This window comes from Ambystoma mexicanum, chromosome 1p (assembly GCF_040938575.1).
Source record: "Ambystoma mexicanum isolate Mex_15411 chromosome 1p, UKY_AmexF1_1, whole genome shotgun sequence".
In the NCBI taxonomy this organism is placed as follows: domain Eukaryota; kingdom Metazoa; phylum Chordata; class Amphibia; order Caudata; family Ambystomatidae; genus Ambystoma; species Ambystoma mexicanum.
In genome coordinates, this window is record NC_090921.1 from 49,649,643 (window position 1) to 49,672,765 (window position 23,123).

The following is a 23,123-nucleotide window of genomic DNA, read 5'->3' on the forward strand; positions in this document are numbered from 1 at the left end:
TTAGTTCTACCAATCTAATGGAAACTCGGTATTATTATTTTTTTGTTTGTTTATTCAAAACGATGTTAAAGTTTGTTTGTTAGGGTAAGCCTTCTCTTCTTTTTAATTGTCAAGGTGTAATGTCATGTCTTAAATTATTGGTGCTTAGTATTTCTTATTTTAATGTTAAATCTATTTGTAAAGGTTTTTACTTCAATAAACCAAATACAAAAAAAAAAAAAAAAAAAATATTTCTAAGACTGAGCAGGAGTGAACATGTGGGAAACAACCAAACATCTAGCTGGTGCTCCATTTCATATGCGCCTGTTTTTTGTCAGAATGTATGGAAAGTCCCATTTGGCGCTATATTCTTCTGCTATAGACTGTCTCTCTCGTCCAAATTGTGTTCTATGTCTGCTCATCATGTGTTTGAATTTATTAGGCTTGCCCGCTTCTAATCCTTCCGGACCCAGCTGCCCACCATGATGAAAGTTGAGGATATTAAAATGTAATGTTTAACACTTTCTTTTTGTCTCTTCCACACTTGAATGACACGGTGGAGACCCCAAGGCGAAACATCAAGAAGGGTTCAAGTAATACTCCATCAGAGGAGAACATGTTCCCAACCAGCCCAGCACGAAATGGCAGAAAACAGGTACAGTGCGTTTCCGCCACCTTCAGCTCTCCGCGCATGCGTATGGAATGTACAGAGGGGTACACTCAGTAAATAAGAATAACACTGCTCCAGGTGGGCCGCCCCACCTGATAAAGACCTGCCATCCTGAGGTAATGGGACCAGCAAAGCAAGGGGCTCATGGAAGTGAATTATTGGTTTGGGTCTATTTGATCTAAAACATTTGACCTAATCACATTTGATCCAATTTATTTGACCTTTTTCTCAGTCTAAAATGCAGGGGTAGACCCCCACAACCTCTTCTCCTACTTCCCCTCAACCTAATCTATAACCTTATCCACCCCATATATATATTTAATTAAATTTAACTGAAAAAAGGTCAATGAAAATGTGATCAAATGTTTTAGGTGAAATGTTTTTAGGCCAATTATGCGAATACGGAATTATTGATGTTAGCACCTTGGGACCTTTCAATCGGGCGCTACTTGTTCTTGTTTTTGTAAAATAAATAGGCACTGCACTTAACACATGCAACACATTTCCTGTTGCCCATGAAGATCAGATAAGTGAGGTGGGCGATGGGTGCGATGTAGGTGGGAGAAGGAGAGAGCATGACCCGTTTGGTGGGATAACTTAGCATGGGATGTGCTTGTCATTCTCATTCATACAGGGGTATGTGTGTGTGTGTGTGTGTGTACGCGCGTGCGCGTGTGTATGTGTGTGTGTGTGTGTGTGTGTGTGCGCGCGCAGAGCGGTCATGGGCTTGGTAGAACTGCCAACTACATCCAATAAAGCAGCGCAGGTGGCAAAGACAGCAGAGCCAGGTTTTGTTCCACATATATGTACTGAAGCAGACAGTGACACTAGGAGAACATCCCTGCCCCCGAAATGTGACCCCTGGATGCAGATTTATCAGGGTTTTTATAGGGTTTTACACAATGCAAGCTATGCAAGAATCAGTAATGTACATTGGAACGGTTACATTGAAAAATACATTCCTGGCAACACGCCCTCTGATCCACAAGGGCATTGAAAATATCATATCATATATCATATCATATTGGCAGCAGCATGCCAGGCCCTTCTACCAACTGACACAATCTCCTCCCTCGACAGATCGTTCCATCATGCGTAACAATGCATGGGCTGGCCATGGGATCCTTAATCTGCTTCTCCTGTCACATGTCACTGGGCAGGCTCAATCCCAGTTTGACTGCTTTACCCCCCTCCCCTAATCATATTTGCAGTACTACTCTGCCATTACCGGTGTGCACTGAGTACTTATGAGAAATGACTCCCTTCTCCTAGTTTCAACAATCCCACCTTTGTGCCTTTTAACACAATTTCATATAATACTTCACTTTCTCTTTTCTCCCACTTCATTATATTTCAAGTGTCTCTCTTTCCTCAATGTCCAGGTTCTCAGTTGGACCTTTATTTTCTCTCTATGCCTGTACAAGTTAGCCACAACGCTTGTATGTATTATGCATGTTATTCGGCTTACATTGTATGTTATGATCCTTGTGTTACATTTCTTGAGTCAGTTGGTGTGTTTTTCATATGTAGTCAGTAGACATCATTTCCCCAATATCCTCCCCTGTGTTCTCATCACATTCAACTTCTTCCACCATAATTACTCACTATTTCAGTATGTACATGCATGGTCTTATTATGGTTTCTCCGGCAGCAGTACCAGCCGATGCGGGAGGCAGTGCCAGTGTTAATAATTATACCAATAGGAACTGTCCCCATATGTGTGATAGCCACTTTTTGGTGGCATAGCAGGGCTAGATGCTCAAAGAGCTCATTTGGAAGCATTATGTTAATTCTTGTAGGTTAATTGCAACCTATGTATTTATTGATTTCCTGCATTGATATAGGGCTTTTATCAAAGCTTGAGTTTCATAGTGTCAATCTTCGGTATTTGAGGAAAGAATTCCAGCAGATTATCAAACAGTGATGGGTCGAGGGATGACCCGTCCTAAACCAATACCTCACCTGCTCCAGCAATATCCTCCACAAGCTGCTGCTCATTCCTTCCTCTCGCTTGTCTATTGGTCGTCCTCCACATCCACCTCTGACCTCACACACACACTTCCTGGTCCTCCTTTAAATACCCCCCTCCCTTGCAAGGGATTGGTTTCCTTTCCCGTTCCAATCTGGGCTGCTCTCCCGACCCCGAGATGTGTATGTGCGTGGGAAAGCTTTGATAATAGGCGTATTCCCCACCCACTAATTCCATGGGTTTTCGCACATAAGCGTGGCGTACCAAATTCATGAAAACATTTCTTATTCTATGAGCCAACTAGCACTAAGTTCTTTAAACCCTCACTGGTAGTTTAGTGGATGATTATGTGTGCGCAGACTCTCGTCAGAGTTTCCAATGTGGTCCTCCCACCTCTAAGATTATTGTGTTTGCATCTTTCTCTCTCTCTGGCTGTCCTGCTCTCAGGGTGGCTCTGGGCTCTCTGTGGTGTGGGTCGCTTGGCACCGCTGGAGGGTTTCTGCAGGTGCTGTCAGTTTCCTTGCTGCTTTGATTCTCTTATGTTGGCTTGGTCAGGCTAACCCTCTTGCGTTACTGCATAGCTGCAAAAATGAGATACATACTTGTGAATGGTTTGTTCAGGAGGCATGTAAGGAGATATGGGCCTGCAGGCAAGCATTCTGGCAAGCATTGTGGTCCTTTCTGCTGCCACCATTCCCCTCAGGGATATGACTGGCTTGTGATGGCTCCTTGGACTCCCTGGCTGAAAGGGGTGCCCACCAAGTGATAAGGCATAACCCATTTCCCACTGCATGCAATACCCCTTTGCCCCCATGAAGGATCACATTTGGGTGATTGATGTCAGTTTGGACGACTTTAGGGTGATTACACCTGTGGAAACGTAGACAATGCTTCTATGATGCCCCCCCCCTTCTTCCTCATTATCTATCTCCTTCCTTTTACACTCCAATGTTCACTGTGGATTCAACAACATGATCAACCTCTGAGGTCATTTCTGGCCCATTTACCTCGTCTGACCGTATTACTTTCTTTTTGTTCTTTAGTTCCTGCAAAGTAATCCTCAGTTCATCATCTGTATCTTTCAAGCCCCTCATCCTTGAGTCTCCAACCAGTCATCTCACAGCTTCCCCAAAGCAATTAAAAATAATTTGTATAAGTATAAGACTACTTTACCCTTTTTCCCCTTCTAGTATTCATTGTATATATAATAATTTAACCAAAGTGAACTATCTACGTTTGTCTCCATGTCTTGTGTAGCTCAATTTTTCTAAACACCATACTATATAAATAAGGCCAGATGTATGTGTGCTCGAAGCCGACATGCACCCGTTTTGCCTGTTACCACTGCTAGAGGGAGCTGTTGCCTTACCCATTCAATAATACGACATGAAGTTCATTTTCCCGGTGAACAAAATGTGTATTACAACAATGATAACATACAATTAGCTGCAGAAAAGGCCCTAGACAGGGTTACAACTTTAACAACATACTTCAAGTTACATACACTAAGAAAATATGTACATTTAAAGAAAGGAGAAAAAAAAGAAATGTCCCATACAGAAGGGTTTCGGTAAATACAATTATTGTCAGCATATAATGCCTTCACAATGTCTCCATTTACACTCTGAAAGTGTCTTCCTTCACGCACTTTGGCCCGAGTACACGGGCTGTTCCACAAGTGTGCTCATAGTTGGTGTGCATGTAATATGCAGAAGTATTTTTTTCCAGGAAACTAATTTCTGTAGATTGTCTGTTTCCTATTTTGATGTTTCCCTTTTTCAAAGACCTAGACAATCTTGTTAATCGGGTGGATCTGTAATTTCCACTCAAATGCTTCGCCACATATGCCAACTATAGAAGACGTCTACTGTCCGGTAACTTGTTTTCTTAAGGTACTCTTACTCTCAAGCATTTTCTGAATACCCAAGGTTTGGATTATGACTCCATCCTCTGCTCCCCTCCTACAATTTGACTCTGCCCTCAGCTCCCTTTTATCTCGCCATATCTATTGGCAATTCTTCCCTTTTTTAATAATATTACTATTTGTGAAATGTCATTCACTTCACGATTCATATGCGTTTATTTTTCACCGGGTCTGCCTCTCTGCCATATAAATAAAATAAGATGGTGTTTGTGCAGCACAAGGGGAGACACCTTCAAGGGAGGTCCTCCTTCGAAAATCCTCTAGAGATTTCAATTGGAACTGTTACTGAACCTTTGCGTACTCAAGAGTTTCAGTGGGAGCAATGTGATACTACTCGCATTACTATCTCAGCTGGGTTTGATAAATCCGAGGCATGATGGCTCCAAATTCAGAATTGCACTGGATAAAGTCAATAGAGTAATGCAGGCAGTGGCAGAAGATTCAAGTGTATTTCTATACAGCTGTACAGAAATGGACAGGAAAACGGATTCGCTTGCCGTACATAAAATGTGGCTCACCAGAGCTGGATTCTCTAAGTTTATGTATGATTATGATTATACTTACTAAAAACATTACAGAAATCAGTGAGATGTATTGAACCAGTTACATTATTTAATAACGTTCTAACACAATACCCTCACACTTTGAAGGGTATGACTTTGCAGGACCATGCGAGGAATGCACAATTTTGCTCAGCCTCATCATGTGACACAATCACTGCCTGTGGTGAATCACTTCCTCATATGGAACAAGCCACTGTCTGGTGGACAGCATCCACATGGCCTTATTCCAGTTCACAGGTGAGCAGCACCCCTGTGACCCGTATTGCAGTTATCAAGTGGGCAGAACCCCCATGACCCTTATTCCAGTTCTCATGTGAGCAGCACCCCTGTGGTCCTTATTGCAGTTCTCATGTGAGCAGCACCCCTGTGAACCTTATTCCATTTCTCAGGTCAGTGTGCCTCACTTTCATATGTGATGTGCCACATATCACTGGGGATGTGTCAGGTTCTGTCCAGGAAATTCCACAGGAGCTGCTGAACCCTGAAGACCAACAAGGGCATCTTGCTCTCAACTAATCGGTAAGAACAGCTGAGCCCATTACTCCCTTGAGGGAAAGGGGAATTGGATAAAATAAAGTAAAACATCACTCTCCTTATCTTCTACTCAAACGGGAGATCTGCATGGGCAAGAAAAGAGATAGCAAAATATGCATTTGTCAACCTGCTGTTTAGACCATCTAAAGAACGAGTAGACTATTCACATTACCTGAATACCAGGAGTGTTGCTAGTTCTAGAAAAGATCCAGGGCTAAGCTTATGTCGGGACTCGGGGCTAGCTAACCTTTGGTTGTAGCCCCTTCGACTCTAACCTATCTCTTTTCTGCCTTGTTGTTCGCTGCTAATTTTTGTCTGAAGGATTATTTCTTAGAAAGAATGTTCAACAACTTCTCCAGTTTCTAAGACTAGTCTTGCATACTAAAACTATTTGCACTACATCTTACTAGTCTCTGAAGGGTTCACAGAAATACTGTTTTACACGGAAGGAACTAGACCAGTTTACTTGTTGCTTTACTGAAGAATCTAAAGGCACTGCTTCTTTGTTATAACATTAGATGCACTGCTTCTTTGTTATAACATTAGATGCACTGCTTCTTTGTTATAACATTAGATGCACTGCTTCTTTGTTATAACATTAGATGCACTGCTTCTTTGTCTTACTGGCTTCCTTCTGTGTTCAACAGTTTTTTTTGGAAGGATTGCCCAGTAAACGTGATCACCACGCCACTGTCTCCCTTAGTTGAAAAGCTGCATTGCATTCTGCGAATACTGTGCTCAATATGATGTTCCTATCATAGGTTTAGCGCACACCGCTTAGATGTACTCACTGCAACAAGCTGCGTTGCAGCGGCTGTACTCTGATTGTGCCCGTGGAACGAAAGCCCGAGTTGTAGCGCAGATTAAATATTTGAAATGATGTGCTCAATGTGAACTCAAAGAATGAAATAAAAAACAACTGGTCGAGTTTCCTTGGAAACCATAATTTAGGAGCTACTCTGGCTTATCTCTAATGCGGGCTCTCATGAAGCAAAACAAAAACACACCGGTTTCAACATCAAACTCCTTCCACTTGACGCAGGCGGCCCCACTTAAGTTCTTTCAATAAGAAGACAGTGTGCACTCATTTAAACTATTTTACTGAGAAACTTGTCCAAACAAACTTGTATTAACATTTTGGTGGAGTCTAGCTTAGTCTTTTCAGCAGTTGGCAGCAGTAAGCGGCAGGAGCGGACAGCGACTGGGGTCACCTTTACAAGCCCAGATCTAATCTGACCCTGTGATGACACAAGCGCAGAATGAAACTTTGGGCAGGACCTGTCACCAAATTCAAATTCAAGCTGAGCTGCTACTGTCTCCCACAGCCCACAGTGAAGCTGGCTCCCTTTCCCTTCTTCCTCTTATGTGAATCCCAGTTCAGTCTTGCCCCATAATGAGGGGAGGAAAACTGGGGAAGATGAGGAAACATATTATGGCAGAGACATGTAGATTGGATGAAACGGATGAGGAAATGCTGCCTCCTGAGGTGACAGCCCATCCAGGCCGGACATTCCAATCGATGCTGTGGATCTGGCCCAGTAAATCTGGCCATGGAAGCGTGTATAATGCCAGCAATTACACTGTTAGAGGGCATCCAGTCTCCTTCGATTTTATGTCCTCAGACTGAAGCAACCATACCTCGTCCTTGGTTAAAAGCCTTGAGCAAGGGTCCTTTGCTCGATCATCAAGTGACTCCCCAGCAGCTATGGATATAGGTTTGGATAATGGCGCTATATAAATAACATAATTTTCATTATGGGTGGTACTGATCCGGGGAGCCCTCTGTTGGCTGAGAAGGTGGCCATTTCTGAAGAATAGTCTCACCTAGCTTTACTATCTTTGTTGCGTGCTCTCCGTTTATCCCAGGAGATAACACCTATTCAGGCATCTTCAAACAAAAGAATTCACTGGGAAAGGAATAAGCAATCAGCCCAGGTGAATGAACTATGAAAGGAACTGGCATCTCCCATTTGTCTATGCTGGCCAACAGCCGCGACCCATCCAGTAGGGCCCCTCAAAGCACTGTCTATGCTGGGAAACACTGATTCATATGGTGATCTGATCATTCTAAAATCCGGGGAGGTTAATGGGGCTGCAGTGACAAATCGGATTGGTATTCATCCGAGGTCTGAATCTACGGAGTGCTTGCCTCTACTTTCTGCAATTTTGCCAGAGTCTACGCAGGTTTCTGAAGATTCAACCTCGAGTGACTCAGCTTTTTCTCAAAATATGTCTAATGCAATCCTGCCTGCTGGCGGCTGTTAAGGTGGATTTCTGAACTCTGACCTAGTGGGCAGAGGTTCAGGAACCAGCCTAGTTTCTTGGAACAGGGTAACCTTCTGGACAAGCCAGACCAATCAGGGTAAAGATGGCGGCGGTCAAGACTAAGTCTCAAGAGAGGTAAGGGTGACTGGCGGACCTCAATGAGCACAAAGAACTAGGACACTGGGATTTCAAGGCCATTGAAAGTCATACACATAATAAAACTCCACAGCAATACTAATAAACCAACACAATCAAATCACAATAGATATATACAAGACCAAGGGGCCTAAAGGGTTAATTACACAGAATGGGTCCACAGCCTTGAAGGGAAGGAAACAGGGGTGCAGATATAGTCTTTAGGCAGTTCGGCATTAATCACAAACCTAACTGAAAGGCAGTCTAGACCCTAAGATGAGATGAGCTTAGTGCTCAAATGTACTTGCAATGCAGGTGCACGCGGTAGTGCAGATGGGCAGACCAGGGTCCCTTCAGGGGTCTGTAGCAGCTCCGGAAGGTGGGTGAGAATAAGTTCCCACTATTCGAGCAGAGCGATTTCCAAGGTTCGGAAATGGTTCGCTAGTTCGCACTAGCAGTGGAAAGGAGAGAGGCCCCCAGGGACCACTCATGCATAAAAATGGATGGATGCGCTAGGGGCCACCGGTAAGGGTCGTTAGTACTCACCGCCCCTAGGTGCACTCCGTACCAAACTTCGGCTGTCGAGTCCACTTCGGTTACAGGTTCAAATGCGACAATTTCTGTGTCTCTGTGGCTTTCAGAGGCAAAGCTGCAGCGTTGATTCCCAAACAGGACAATGGCGATTTCTCTACTCCTGGTGAATGGATCAGGCCAATTTCACAGCAACATGCCTCGGGGGCAATAGGGACACAATTGCAGTACACCTGTGAAGTTTGTCACCATGACTGGGCGACACGGCAACTGTGGCTTCTCCGGTTCACACTCTCTTACTTTACACCCGACCTGGGAACGCCAAGTGTACAATAACTGGTGTGAGAGTGCCATGAACACAGAGCTTATGGGATACCAAGTTTCAAGGGCCTCCTCAAAACAGCAGCAGAGACAGAGCAAAGGTCCTGCGCAAGCTGGTCAGCCCACTGGTTGGCCCAGGGACACTTCCGAGAAGGATTAGTTGCAGGGTTTGATGAAGGTGCCGAGAATAGTTGGTCCAACTATTCAAATGGGTCAAAGCATCTTCGCAGACCTTCTAGTTCGATCAGGTGCCAAGGGATGCCATGGGACAAAAGCGGGTTCAGGATGACAAACCTTCTAGTGGGTCTCCAGTGGTTCCTCTACTTTGCTTCTTGGTTTCAGGATACTTGGATCCTATCCTTCGTTCAGTGAGAACTCCAGAGATCGCCATGGTATGGCTGTTTCGGGCCTTCTCTCATCCAAAGTCTCCTTTGCGCCAAAACAAAGAGGACCCAATGGAAGATCTGCTCACATACAGTACACCATACGTGGAACAATCACGGACCATGGTGGTTCCAGGAATTCAGAGCACACCAGACTCTCTGGCACCAAGGATGTGAATTGCAACTAAACAGTCCAGCCCACATCCTGGGGGCGCACACACAAGGCATGTAGAAGCCTGCGAAAGCAGGGCACCTCGTGGGAAAATGCATGCCCAAATAAGGACTGCCCCGGGTTGGCTCGACCTGGGTATGGTGAAGGAGCAAGATGGCCAAAGGACAAGACAAAGAACCTTGTGGCATGGCCATTTTGGAGCCAGGCCACCTTTCTGTGCCAAACGTGGTTAACACGGTTTGCATGGCAAGAAAGGGTTAAAAATACACGAAAAGACATCCGAAGCACATCTGTACTTCTCAAAAAAATCCCTTTGAGAGTGTCTATGGCCCTGTGAAATGACTAGATGATCCAAGCGCACTGTACTGTAAGGTACTCTGTGCACTTGTAACATGTTGCAGAAAAAGCTGCAACATTGCCAGGACTAACTGTCTTTAAGGGCATGTCAGTTTCCCCATCAAAAGTGAGCGAAAGCCCAGAGGAGTGCAGCAGAAGACTGTGCACCACTGGCAAAGACAGACTATGGTGTTCAAATCACAGCAATAAGTTGGGGGGTTCACAACTGGAGGGACTGGAGGGAAAATTACACATGAAATCGAAATCTGTCCTAACAGTGGCCAATCAATTCAAGAAATCCAAGCAGTAATCATGTCAACATTATCCATTTTGTGGGCCCCCTTTGTGAAGCTTTTCAAAACTATTAGTAAGGACCTCAAGGACCAACCCACTGTTGGCTATGGACATTTTACTATGATGCTGGAAATGCATCGGAGGGACAGTGCCTCCGCATCCTTGTCCTTTATCATGTTTGTGTTCTGACTTGTTTTCCGTGCAGGAATTCATGTGGGACTCCTGGCGGTGTAGCTCTCTCTTTTTGGTTTGGTGAAAAGACCCTGGTGATACCCATATGGTACAACCCTGTACTCCTAGTGTATGTTTGTGGGCACCTCTGTGTAGCCCACAAAGCAGGGTACGGGCTGGTTGTGTGCTGAATTAACATGTGCCCTGAGTATCCTCCATTTTGGGATGTCCAGGTCCTGTCATTGGAATCAGTGGATTCCTGATGGAGACAAGATGGCCCCTGTGGCCTCTTACCTTCCATCGCCTGTTACATTGTTTTTCCCGAAGTCCTGGGAAGCCCTTACTCTGTCCCTTCCCCTGAGTGGCTGTTGGGTGGAAGTTCGATATATGGTATTGTGGGGAAGTCCAGGCCAGACTGGCTGGATCCTTCCCATTGACTGTATGTTGTGGGTACACCCTTGGGGTGGGACCTGGGTGAATAGAGTGTGTGACCAATATTCACTTCTTGTTGTGGATGTCTGGTTTCTAGCATTTGACACAAAGACTGAGACAGCTCTGCCCAAAACTGGGATGAATGCAGTGCTGAGTGCTGAATGGCTGGGTACCTGTCCTAGTACACATTTCTTGATGTGAGTGTCTGGAGGGAGGAGAATGGCCTGAATGCACTGTGCACCTGATTGGCTGCCTGACTGCCTGAATGCCCTTCTGAGAGATCGGTTGCCTGAGTGTGACCCAGCAGAGGGAATGAGAGAACAACTAGTATATCTGGGTGCCTCTCACTGCTAGAATTCGTTCAGAAGCTAAAGTTGAAAGTGATGCTTAATCTTGAAGCCCTGCTGGAAGAGAAGAATTGCTGTTTCTCTACTTCGTCGATGTGAAGGCTGTTGTGTCTCCAAGAACTGATCCAAGAGAGGACCTGGTAAGGAGACCTCTTTCCAAGCTAGGAGGGACCAATGTGCACTGCTAACCTTTGCCGAAGCACCCTGGAATCCAGCCTACAAAAGACTGTCAACCAGAGATGGGGAACGCTGAGGGATCTGAATAGAAGCACCTGGACATCCGTTCACTGTCGATCGAGGTACCGCTGTTATCTCGTTGACCAGAGCCGCCATGCTGTATTGCCTAAGAACACTTTGATTCAAGTACTCCCTTGTTCATCACAGATGACCACATTCCTCTTGCCGGAGAAAGTCAAGGCTGCCAACGATCAAGGAGAATCTACCGGTGGGTTTCCCACCACCCAAAGACCTCAAGGATGCCAGAGAAGATCCAGACGCCTGCTGTGGTCACGTTCCTTTCGCTGACGCAAGACACTGACGACTCTACACCCTTGCTGGGCCAAAGTTCTTCATTGACTCGTTGCAGCAACGAACCATTGTTGTCGAGGTGCACCGCCCACCTCATCTCTTGTAGGACCTTTTTGACCGATCATCAACGAGCACCGCAAAGACCGAAGTTGCTGCCTCACCAACAATGTTCACCTTTTCTTCACGGCATCACAATGACCCGTGGCTCCTGCTTTAAAGGGAGACACTCAAGAACGGCCCGCCGTCGACCCATCGAAGAACTCTACAACACCAGGTACATTGGGGGGTGCAGTAATATTAGAAAGACCCAAGACTATATTAAGCATGGCTGGACTGGGCTTGTCAAATACACTCTATTTACAGGTTGCCCAGGTGGGGGGATCCTCATACAGAACGGTCTCATTATCGTGGGATAGACTATTCTGCATTGTTTGATTTAACCTTTGTTCTTTCTGTGTATATCCTTGATTCATCTTAGAATCTGATTTGTATGTCATTTGAACTGTTAGCAGTTGATGCATTTCAAGGGAATCGATAGTTAAGAGTGGTACCATGTAGACTTGTACATATTTGCCCTTATAGTATAATACCCAGAGGTTTTTAAGCGCGAACCCGGGGATCAAACCTGTGTTGCTCCATGTCGTCATGCTTCCAAGGCGAGCACGTTACCTCTGAGCTATCCTCACAGGACATTGATTCCATCTCTATTGTAGACTTGTCAAATTATTCGGTTGAATCATCTGAGGAAGATATTCCACCGGCTCTGACAAAGACAGTCCCTTAGAGGAGGCCTGTAAGCTCTGCAAGCCTGCCTGACAACTCTTCGGCAAGTAGGCTGTAGCAACGTCTGACTCTAGAGGCCGAGGAACCCTATAGGACCTGGGAAGCAAGAAGGGCTGTGCTGGAGAACACATCTGACTGGCAGGAGCCGCCTCCTTTTGTTAAAGTCCAAATGCAACAAGGAAAAAAAGATGGTGAAGTTGGACTTACGAAAAGGATCGCCTAGAACATTATCATCAGAGCGGCGTGAATCCAAACGTGATGGTTTCATTCTGAAACGCTCTAATGTGATGGTTCTTCTCCTTCACATACCAGCCTTGTCCTTCTTGTCATCTAAGCATATTCTGGTGGGGGAGTTTTCCCAAGAAAATAGAATGGATTGGGTTCTGCTTCATCTGAGATCGGATCAGGTTATGACAACTCTTTGGAACTCTCCCCAGGCCTTTCAATCCCTGGGCTTTGATCTATCTCTACTGTTAGCACAAGAATCTCCCAAACCTGAATTAACATATACACCTGAAGGAACTCGGAAGGGAGGTATGAAGAAAAATGATTAATCAAGTTAAGGTGACCAAATGTAGTTACACAAACTCTGGCGCAAACGAAGTGGCTCCTGCACGGGAGTCAAGTCTCCCGTTGTAAATCATTTTTTCTAGAAGGCCTGTGACAGGGCTGTGGAATTTTGATCTCCTAGGATGGCATAGTCCACCATGGAAGAAGATTGGTCTTGAATCCCGGCGGCTGAGGTCCCAGCATATTTTTTTGTGATTAGGGCTAACTTTCTGATAGTTTCGTTGAACCTCCACCGTACCAAAGAGGTTTTGTCTTTCAGAAAGCTGCTGACCCCCGCCCCTGTGTAGGTCTAACTGCTCGGCCCTCCCAGTTTGTGGGCGATAACATACCATTGGCTCCCACACTGTCTAGGGAAGAATGGTGCCAGAAATTCCAGCAGGGTAACCATTTACCTTTGGTATTTGCTGTGGTCAAATTTCTTGAGGGTTTGATGCAAGATAACAATGAAGACTAGGGCCAGGATGAAGGATAATACATTTTGGTATTTTATGCTATTTCAAGTGGAGGGCTTAGGTTTTTATGCCCTTTCTTTTTTTTTCAGTTGGATGAATGTGGGGGAAATTGGAGGAATGTGGGGGTGACATGCTGGAAGAATGCATTTGTGCTGGATTTGTGCAATCATTAGTGTGTGCAACCCTTGGGAAGGTTGGATGTGACACTATTTGGAGATTGTGTTCCCCTGCGTTTCCGCTTTGTGTTCCGTTTGCATTTAGTTTTAATAATTTTATCTTTGTATTGAATATCTTCCTTTCCTTGCCCTGTTTTAAAGGATGTGTTTAATTTTGTTAACTGTTTGTTAAAGGTTTGTGATAAACCACTAAAACAAAAAAAATTACATTTTGAAAATTCAACTCGACCCTAGCTCTTATTTAGCCTCAACTCTCTTCCTGCTCTTTCTATAAACTGGGATTCAAGGAGTCTTCCTCCTCAAATTTCCTTTGCTCCTTTAACTTGTGAAGTTGATCCTTAAAACTCTGGAGAATTAAAGACAGGACCTTCACTCAGGACAGCTACTAATGAAAGGCAGTTTAGAACCGTCCACACTGCCCTTTGTTCTTCCAATATGGCCTTAAGACCCAATCGAGTGGGCCGGATCGGGTCTTATTGGCCCAGGGCCCAAGTTAAAGACCTGAGCGATGCAAGGGATACTAACAAGGGTCACCAGGCCGATAAGGTCCGATCCAGCCTGCCGGAGAGGGTATTTAGGCAATTAGCACCCCAGGTTACCCAAGCGGTAACCCGGGGTGTTAAAAAAAAGTATTTTCATTCACTGAACGAGACGCTGCTTACGTTCCGTTCAATGAATGGAAATACTGTCTAAAGATGGCTGCCATATGGAGCCCCTCTTACATGTCCACAGCAGCCATGGAGCGACATTAGAAGCACGACAGCGGCGGTAGAGGGGATGCAGCCGCTGTCGAAAACAAGTAATTAGAATGGGGGGGTGGAGGGAAAAAAAGTTGCAAACAAATAATAGGTGATGAGGGTAAGACGGAGCTGCGGGCTGGGGAAGCAGCCGTAGGCGGCTCAGAACGAGGGCTGAGATTAGCGGTTTGAGCCCACGCTTCTAGTAACCCGACTGGTTGGCTCCCTTGCCCCAGGTGCTAATCAGGAGTCAGGACATCAAGCCCTGGGATCATTCCAGGAGACTGAATAGGATAGTTAAGGTCCAAAACCAACTCTGAATTAAAATCCTTCCCCATAAGAAAACTCAGAGTCTCATAAATATAGCATTTTAGAATTACGAATCAACTGAATATTATTTTTCCCAGAGTTCATTGTTTCTCTGAAGTGGCTTGCTTTCCCCCATGTACCTGACAGTAAGCCTGTATCCAGGGCGGACACCAACCTCACAGCCGGCTTAGCCTTATCAGCTTTCAATATTCTGTCGCTCACGTTCAAAATCGCCATCTCCCTAATCTTGGCTGCAATGCCTCAGGTTTTCAGTCAGTGCTTTTGAGAAGTGACTGCATACTTTTGGTTTTGACACGGGGAGTGTGTAGTGTGAGTTGCAGGACGCTGTTAGGACGCGTGCCAGTGTGTCTGCATCCTGCATCACACAGGGATCATTCTGCGTTAGGTCAGGGTACACGCATTGTACTGAGGCGCAGTGTGGAGATGTGCATGTGTGACACTGAATACTTTGCTCCTTTCCCTCCTGCAGCTGCCGGACATTGAAGTAATGAAAGAATATTCAAGGAGATATGTCAAGCAGGATCCAAGTGAGATCAGTATCAGGGAGAAAGAACTGACATATCGCTCATCGCTGGATCTTAGGAAACCGGTATAGCCGCCCTTGTTACTGTGGAAGCTAGAATGTACATGGCCTTATTTATTTATTTATTTATTTATTTATTTATTTATTTATTTATTTATTTGAACATGTATATAGCACACAAAACTCAGATGTATCTAGGCACTTCATTTTACGAGATTGGTTACAGACAAATAATTCTGCTTATAGCAATGAATGCAGAGGTGCGAGTTGCCATCTTATCTTGCTTTCTTCTCAAATATCATTTACAGTCATCCATTATTTACAGAGTTCACACAATTTGCACAGGTATACAGGCCCTACTTTATTGCAAAACTTACAGGTGTTTCTAGTTTCTGCATGAGGAATCCTCTGCTAGGTGTAGGATCATAGAAGAGGTGACGGTTAGTTCAAATCTGGATTGAGCAGCCAAGATTTAAGGCTTTTGTGGAGTGACAAAAAGGATGTGTCAGTTCCAGAGTTTGGCCGCGACCACTAGGAAACTAGAGACGCGGGCTTTCTGTCTCATAAATCTTGTGTAGAGATTAGTACCCCAGGACCCAGTGTGCTCTTTGATCCTGCTGGTTTTCCTACTTATCATTTGTGCCTCTGATCCCTTCTCTACTCTTGCTGTAAATTGTTTTGAGGAGGTAGCAACGTGTCAGTGATCAACAACTCAGGGGGGAGGGGGTTTGTTGGCACAGGCTGTCATTTTCCTAAGAATGTATACCACACCACATACCACAAAACTATCCAAATATGGTACTAATGAACTGTCACTAACTCTATAATTCAGTGTAAACACTGCTAAGCGTTGCCCTGGTCATTAAGCTGAAAATGCAGGCCTATCAGGCTGAGAGAAATCCTGTGTCCGCGGAAGCTGCTGAACCCCCGACAATCCCCCTGAAATGTAATCCTCAGAACCAGATTATACTCGGCTCTGTTAACTACACCCCAAAGGGAAAGGGGGAATTGGATAACATAAGAAACACCAGGCTGGCGACGTCTAGACTAGCTGATGCAGAACCTGCAGTGAATACATAAAAAACACACAAAATCCCCAAATTACTTAACTAACCTTTTGATTTTGAAAACTCTATATCCTTAAATAAATGTAAAGAATCATACCTGGTTCTTCTCTTTAAGGATCTTAGAGAAGAGTGGAGTAACTGCTGATAAAATCTTTCTACCTTTTTTTTTTTGCTTTGAAGGTCTTGAAAATAACAGAAACTCCTTTGAGTTATGTAGCCTTAAGAACCTTGACTCTTGCCTTTTAAAAACTGTATATTGTTCCAGTTATGATGGGCTTAAATGAATCCTGTTCTTCTTTCTTTAAAAATGATTTTTAAACCAACACACGCTAAAATAAAGTACATAGGGCCTCATTACACGGTAGGCGGAGGACCAAGGTGCTATTGGCACCTTGGTCCATGCTGGTAAAATACTGGCACCGCCTTGGTGGAAAGGGGAATTACTGCCCTATTCCAAGGTTGGCGGGGAGGTAATTCCCCCTTCCCCCATTGCCCTTCCCCATTCCCATTTTTGCCCCACAGGGCTCTATGGGAATGGGGAAGGCGCTAATTACGGTGCCGCAAATTGCGGTACCGTAATTAGCACCCTGGTCCCTTTGCGGGTTGGTTTTTAATGCCTGCTAAACAGCAGGCGTTAAAGTACCTACCCGCAAAGGGTCCTCGTAGTAAGCCGGTAAGGGTTAACAGTCACCTGTACCATTACCGGTGACCTTTAACCTGTACCGCCTTCCATGTAATGAGGCCCATAGTCTCTTTAAGAACTTGCAAACTTGTCCAAAGTTCGTAGAAACCTTTCACACAAAAATGTGCATGCGCAGAACACGCGCTGAAGATAATACACGCAGGAGAAAACAAGCGCTAAAAACACACGCGCTATGAAAACACGCGCTGAAGAAATCACGTAGCAGTCTTTTCTCGCACTTGCGTACACATGCTATGAACACCCGCGCTATGAACACCCGCGCTGTGAACACACGCGCTGTAGAAATCACGTAGGAGTCTTTTCTCGCACTTGCATACACGCGCAATGAATACACGCGCTATGAACACATGCTCTGTAGGTCACACATAACAGTATTCCGTAGCTCGCGTGCGTTTAAGAATTAAACGTTGAACTATTAACAGTTTAACATCACAGTTCTACTTATGAATTTACATTAACTTTCTCCAAATGCCACTAATTTATTTGAGCAACAGATTTATAAATCCAAATAAAGTCACTTAGCTTAAGAATGTTATTTCCAAAAGAACTTCCGAAAAACTCTCTTGTGAACCTGGATACTCTCCTGAAACAACCCCGAATAAGTAGCTGCTCGACTGCCAGGATTTGAAAGTTCAAATCCAATAGGCCCAAGACTAAAGCAGGAGCAGCTACAAAGACGTCCTCTCAGCTGGGGTTACGACGATGAAAGGCAGAGAGTGACAGTTTAGAATGTTCATTGTTGTCCTGCAGTTCTCTCTTAGCCAATCAAAGCCTCTATTGTAAAGCTCCATCTTGCCTTGGGACAGAGCCAGGAATCTGTATTGAAAGGTCAAGGCCAAACCAACTGTAGTAGAAAACCTCTAACCCACACAGAAATGAAAAGGGAAATATTAGAGGAAACCTGACAAGGCCACGCCCACTAGCCTGATATAGTCCTAAATGAGTCTCAACCTCTGCCATCTCTACCTCAGATAATCAGTCCCCTTTGGTGATGTCATTCATTGCCAGATCTTCCGCATCTCCCCCTTGGATTAGTTTGCATACCCAATTCTCTGACAGCTGTCTCTCGTGCTACTCTTAGTACTTAGCTGTATCCATACAAATCTGCTATGCAAAAAGAAATCACTTGCCTCTCCTCATATTACTCACCCTGTGCATTGTATCTTTAATGTGCCCCTTTACTTACTCACCCTGTGCATTGTATCTTTAATGTGCCCCTTTACTTACTCACCCTGTGCATTGTATCTTTAATGTGCCCCTTTACTTACTCATCCTGTGCATTGTATCTTTAATGTGCCCCTTTACTTACTCATCCTGTGCATTGTATCTTTAATGTGCCCCTTTACTTACTCACCCTGTGCATTGTATCTTTAATGTGCCCCTTTACTTACTCATCCTGTGCATTGTATCTTTAATGTGCCCCTTTACTTACTCACCCTGTGCATTGTATCTTTAATGTGCCCCTTTACTTACTCATCATGTGTGGTTCTGTTTACACTTCTCTTTATTGCTTACCTAGTGCCTTGAAGTGGTGATACTCCTGTGAGTTAGTATGTGCCAAAACAGTAAATACTATATACACATGAATATATGCACATGTGTTGTTGCTATGCCTAATAGCAACATCTTGAATGTGACTTGCGTTACCAATTTCCTTTGGGTTGCCCATCCTGTTGCAACGTGTTAACATGCGACTAAGAATGAGCAGATTCCGATTTTAATATAATATTTTGTCAGTTTGTAGGGGGCTTTGGGAAACAGTGATATGAATTGAGTTGGTATATATGAGTTTTCTCTGTCTTTCTGGCCTCCATCTCTCCGAAAACAGAGGGGCTGAGAGTGCACCGCCTATATATCACAACAAAAGTATGACAAAGTAGAGAGTCTGTCCAACAGTTTGCTATACTGCTGCCTTCCCTGATGCACCAGTCCTGTGCCCACCCACATCCCAGACACTATGATATGTTGGCACAAGTTTAGCAATACCTCTAGGAGATCTTATCAAGGAAAAAGGGAAATTACAGTAGCATGGTTACACAGAACGAAAAAGGCACCCACTGTCCAGAGTGGTGGTTTTCTCATTCATTCAATCATTCATTTTGTCATTTGTTATAGTGCCTTTTACCATAATTATGGTCCCAACACGCTTTTTGGTTGAACGCCTTTGAATTGACCGAGGGTCCAGAAATGTGGGAAAGGTTTGGGAGGTGCTACAATGTGTGTGTACATTCCAGCCATTACAGTTATGCAAGGGTGGCCAAGACCCCATTCGTCACCCATGTCTAAATGGAGTTTGTATGGTTTCTGGGGAGGAATAGGATGGACCAAAAGGGGGATTCTGTATAAGGAGATGGAAGGTTATGTGGTAGCTTCATTCTTATTGCAGAGGTGATGTGCAAGAGTGTTTGACTTCTATGTGTGTGCATTGTGCCTGGAGTGAAGCCGTGCCTTCCACTAAGCTGTGAAGGTGCTGCATGCAAAGGGAGAAATTGGTTAATTGTACAAACAACAATGACTGATTCTTGGGTTCCATCTATGTACCAGGAATAAACTCCATCTCAACATGAGAATTAAGTGCTCGATGAGTGCATAATACTCACAATAATGACTGAATCATGGGTTCCCTCTATGTACCAGGAATATCCTCCTTCTCAACCTGAGCTTTAAGTGCTTGATGGGTGCATAATACTCGTCCTCAGACAGGCTCCCAGAGAGGGAGATTGAAATCCCTAGTTCCTTCTAGTGCGCGAAGTAGGAACATGTTTCATGAGTACCTGCTCCTGCTTTGTCAGCAATAGGTGGGTAAACTCAATTGAATGCTGTAGACAAAGGCCTCAGACATCCTGCACCTCTCATCAAGATCCGAATATAGAACAATGACTTCTACCTAACTTCAAAGTGGCCGCACAACCTTTTAATTGTTTGGGAGCTACTTGTTTGTCACAGGCATTAGGAATCAGCCTCAATAGGACAAATTTAAGAGATTAAAACAAACATTGGTCAGAGGGAAATATGAATGAGGGAATAAAAAACAACCTACAGAGAATGTGGAAAGCATGCAGTCAGAGTAATCCACCACCCTATTAAATGGTGATGTCTTGAGCAGAGATTGCCACAGACCAGACTGTCATATTTAGAGCAGAATGAGAAGTGAAAGAGTGCCAGGGGAGAGCAAGACCCCAGGACAAACCAAAAGAGAGGACTATAAAGAGAAAACCAGGAGCTGACTGAGGAATATGTCTCAGAGAGTAGCAGAGACCAGACCGAGAGGGGGGACAAGTGGAAAAACTTGCTGTGATATATATCTCAGACACTGGCAGAGACCAGATCCAAAAGGAGAGAAAAGAATAAAATACTCAGATGGCGGTATCTCACACACTGGGTGAGCTCAGACCCATGGACAGAGAAAACCAGAATGTGTGCATACAGTTCTAAGTGCTCCCATACAGAGTACTTAGTACTTCTATGGTATTGGGTCAGGAAGATCTTTATGGCTCTGATTAGTCTGATGGGGTCTTTAACAAAACACTTTCTCTGTTTTGCTCTTTTTCTGCACCTTTGCACCTTTGCACTTGAGTCCATTCACCTTCTGACTCAGAGCTGCTATTGGAACTCCATTCCATGTCTTCTAGGTGCTCCCTATCGCTAAGAGTTTAGGAATTCCTCCCAGAATCACATGGTCTGGCCTCCTCTCGCCTGTGCCGCCGTGTACTTTCAGGGTCACTTTCCCTGTCATTACTTTTACGCCCAGGATAGAACACAGTCTCTTCTCCAGACTGTTGCCAATGGGTACTCTCCCTATTCCAGGTAGTCTGAAGAAATCCTCCCATTCACCTGAATGCATGACGGGTTTTAGAATGCCCTTCTTAGGTCGTAAATCATTTTCTGCAAGTACAACTTTCTGATTTTCTCATCATATGAGGTTCCAGAGTCAGAAGTACTCATATGACTATGGGCCTCATTACACGGATGGCGGTAAGGATATACCAGTACCGGTAGAATACTGGTACCGGTAAATCCTTACCGCCTTACTACGAGGTCCCTTTGCGGGTTGGCGGATATAACGCCTGCTTTTTGCAGGCGTTAAAAACCATCCGGCAAAGGGACCCAGGGAGCTAATTACGGTACCGCAATTTGCGGTACCGTAATTAGCGCCTTCCCCATTCCCATAATGCCCTATGGGGCAAAAATGGGAATGGGGAAGGGCAATGGTGGAAGGGGGAATTACCGCCCCGCCAACCTTGGAATGGGGCGGTAATTCCCCTTTCCGCCAAGGCGGTGCCGGTATTTTACCGGCATGAACCATGGCGCTAATAGCGCCATGGTTCTCCGCCATCCGTGTATTGAGGCCCTATATCTGGTCGTCCAGGACACACTGGTCCAGCCACCTTCCCTTTTGTTGGGTAGAAGTGAATATTCTTCAAAGTCAGATAAGGACTGGCCTTATGGATCAATTTGGCTCAGCCTAGGTAAGTCCAGCTGCCTCATGTTTGCCTGTTCTCTATAAGTGGTATTCATGAGTTCAGTGCTAGTCTGCACATGGGAGATTGTGGATAACTGGCATGAGGTCCCTGATGGGAGGGGAATCTCTCCTTGATCAGAGGGCCCTATCACATATCCTGGTTGGTCAGGGTGCCTCAATGCCTGTACATATTTCAACATGTCATTGGTTAAACTCTCACGCGTGCTTCTCTCTGTCATGATTTCCTGTTTATATTCAGAGAGCTGACTTTTTAATTCTGACACCAAGGCCTGGCTGACTGTGATCACACTGCTCTGAGCCACCAAGCAATCCTTTATTTGCTGTACTTCATTTTGAAGTACTTCATATGCTCTCTGAGAGTCTTATGTTATGCGCAAATAGTCAAGGCACTTTTCTTTCAAGATAACCAGTTCTTTCTCTAGAGCATCTCTACAATGCACTGCCTGTGATAGGCCAGCTTCTGCCTGCTTCAAATGCTCCATAAGCTTAATATTTTCCTCCCTAATTCTGGTCAGTACCTGGGAACCTGACTGACCCTTTCCTGCATCCATTTTCAACTGATTTAGTTTCTGTAATATGTTATCCTTGTTCAAGAGATATTTTTCCTTAATCAATTGCATTTTCTGTTGTTTCAGAGTATTTACATCTTGGTGTATCTGATCAAAGTCATTTTGAGAATCAATCCCTTTTATAATGTACTGACTGTTTTCACTTTTTAGTTAATTTATGTTCTGTTTAAAGTCCATAATCTCATCCAACAACACCCTATTGTGACCAGTCTGGTCATTCAATTGGCATTGAAGGGGGCTCACTGTTTCTGCACTTGCTTTACATGTATCTTGCAGTGCAGCAAACTCTATTTCTCACACTGCACTGGCATGTATGTGGGTTTTTAGTTCATGTTTGAGTTGCTCAATGAGATATTCATATTTGAACTTTAAAATCTGACTTTGCTGTAATGTATCTTCTAATTGCTGAAGTGATTTCTGGGCCTGTTCCAGGACTCCAGTCTGCTTCCCATACTGGCCTCTTCGTTTTACAGTCACTCTTCAACTAATTGCAAATGGAAATATAAATGAGCCATGAGATGAGCCATTTGAATCTGTTCCTCCTAAATAATGTAGGTCATGTAGAATCCCTCTAAATCTTTGTGTAACATCTCACCTTCAAGCCAAATATCAGTGTGTACTTAGGGCACCGCCTGCACCATTCTGGCTTGCCATCCCCCAGCATCCATCTCTGACTACACACAACAAATAAACAATTTGTATAGGAGATTATTTCTAAAATCTTCAGTTTCAATAACACTCATTGTAAAACATGGGCTTTTGAACCCTTCTACAATCTATATGCATAAACCTAACCCTATTCCTGCTCGATTTCTACAATCAATGCCAAATCAGATACTTTTGCATTGCCCCACACAATTGTATTCCTCTGTACAATGCCCTGATTCTCAGCGGTCAAGCCACTGTGGTACTTCAACAAAACATGTACCACCTTCTATCCACCTCAATGCTGTTACACCAAATGATTAGACTGTCAACAGTGCACTTGTCCTGAATTAAAAACAAGAAGCTAGATCCCGGCTACAAGCCCCCACTTGTAACCATATGTTTAGAGATGACCCTTAACATGGGGTGATCATTGTCCCCCCGGTTAAAGTGCCACGTAATATATCATTTGACGGATTAAGTTTAGCCCTCACATAGAGCCACACAGATCTCTCCCCCTGTGCAACCAAT

General features: G+C 44.4%; 1 protein-coding gene across 1 annotated transcript in view; it reads left to right on the top strand.

The window, feature by feature from the left end:
- LOC138579547 (microtubule-associated protein futsch-like) overlaps positions 1-23,123 on the top strand; it is a 1,023,262-nt gene that overhangs the window by 134,899 nt on the left and 865,240 nt on the right. Inside the window, exons 3-4 of the mRNA XM_069650064.1 lie at positions 542-634; positions 15,072-15,191. Of these exons, the coding sequence (XP_069506165.1) occupies positions 542-634; positions 15,072-15,191 (213 nt within the window). The remainder of the gene's footprint in view (positions 1-541; positions 635-15,071; positions 15,192-23,123) is intronic.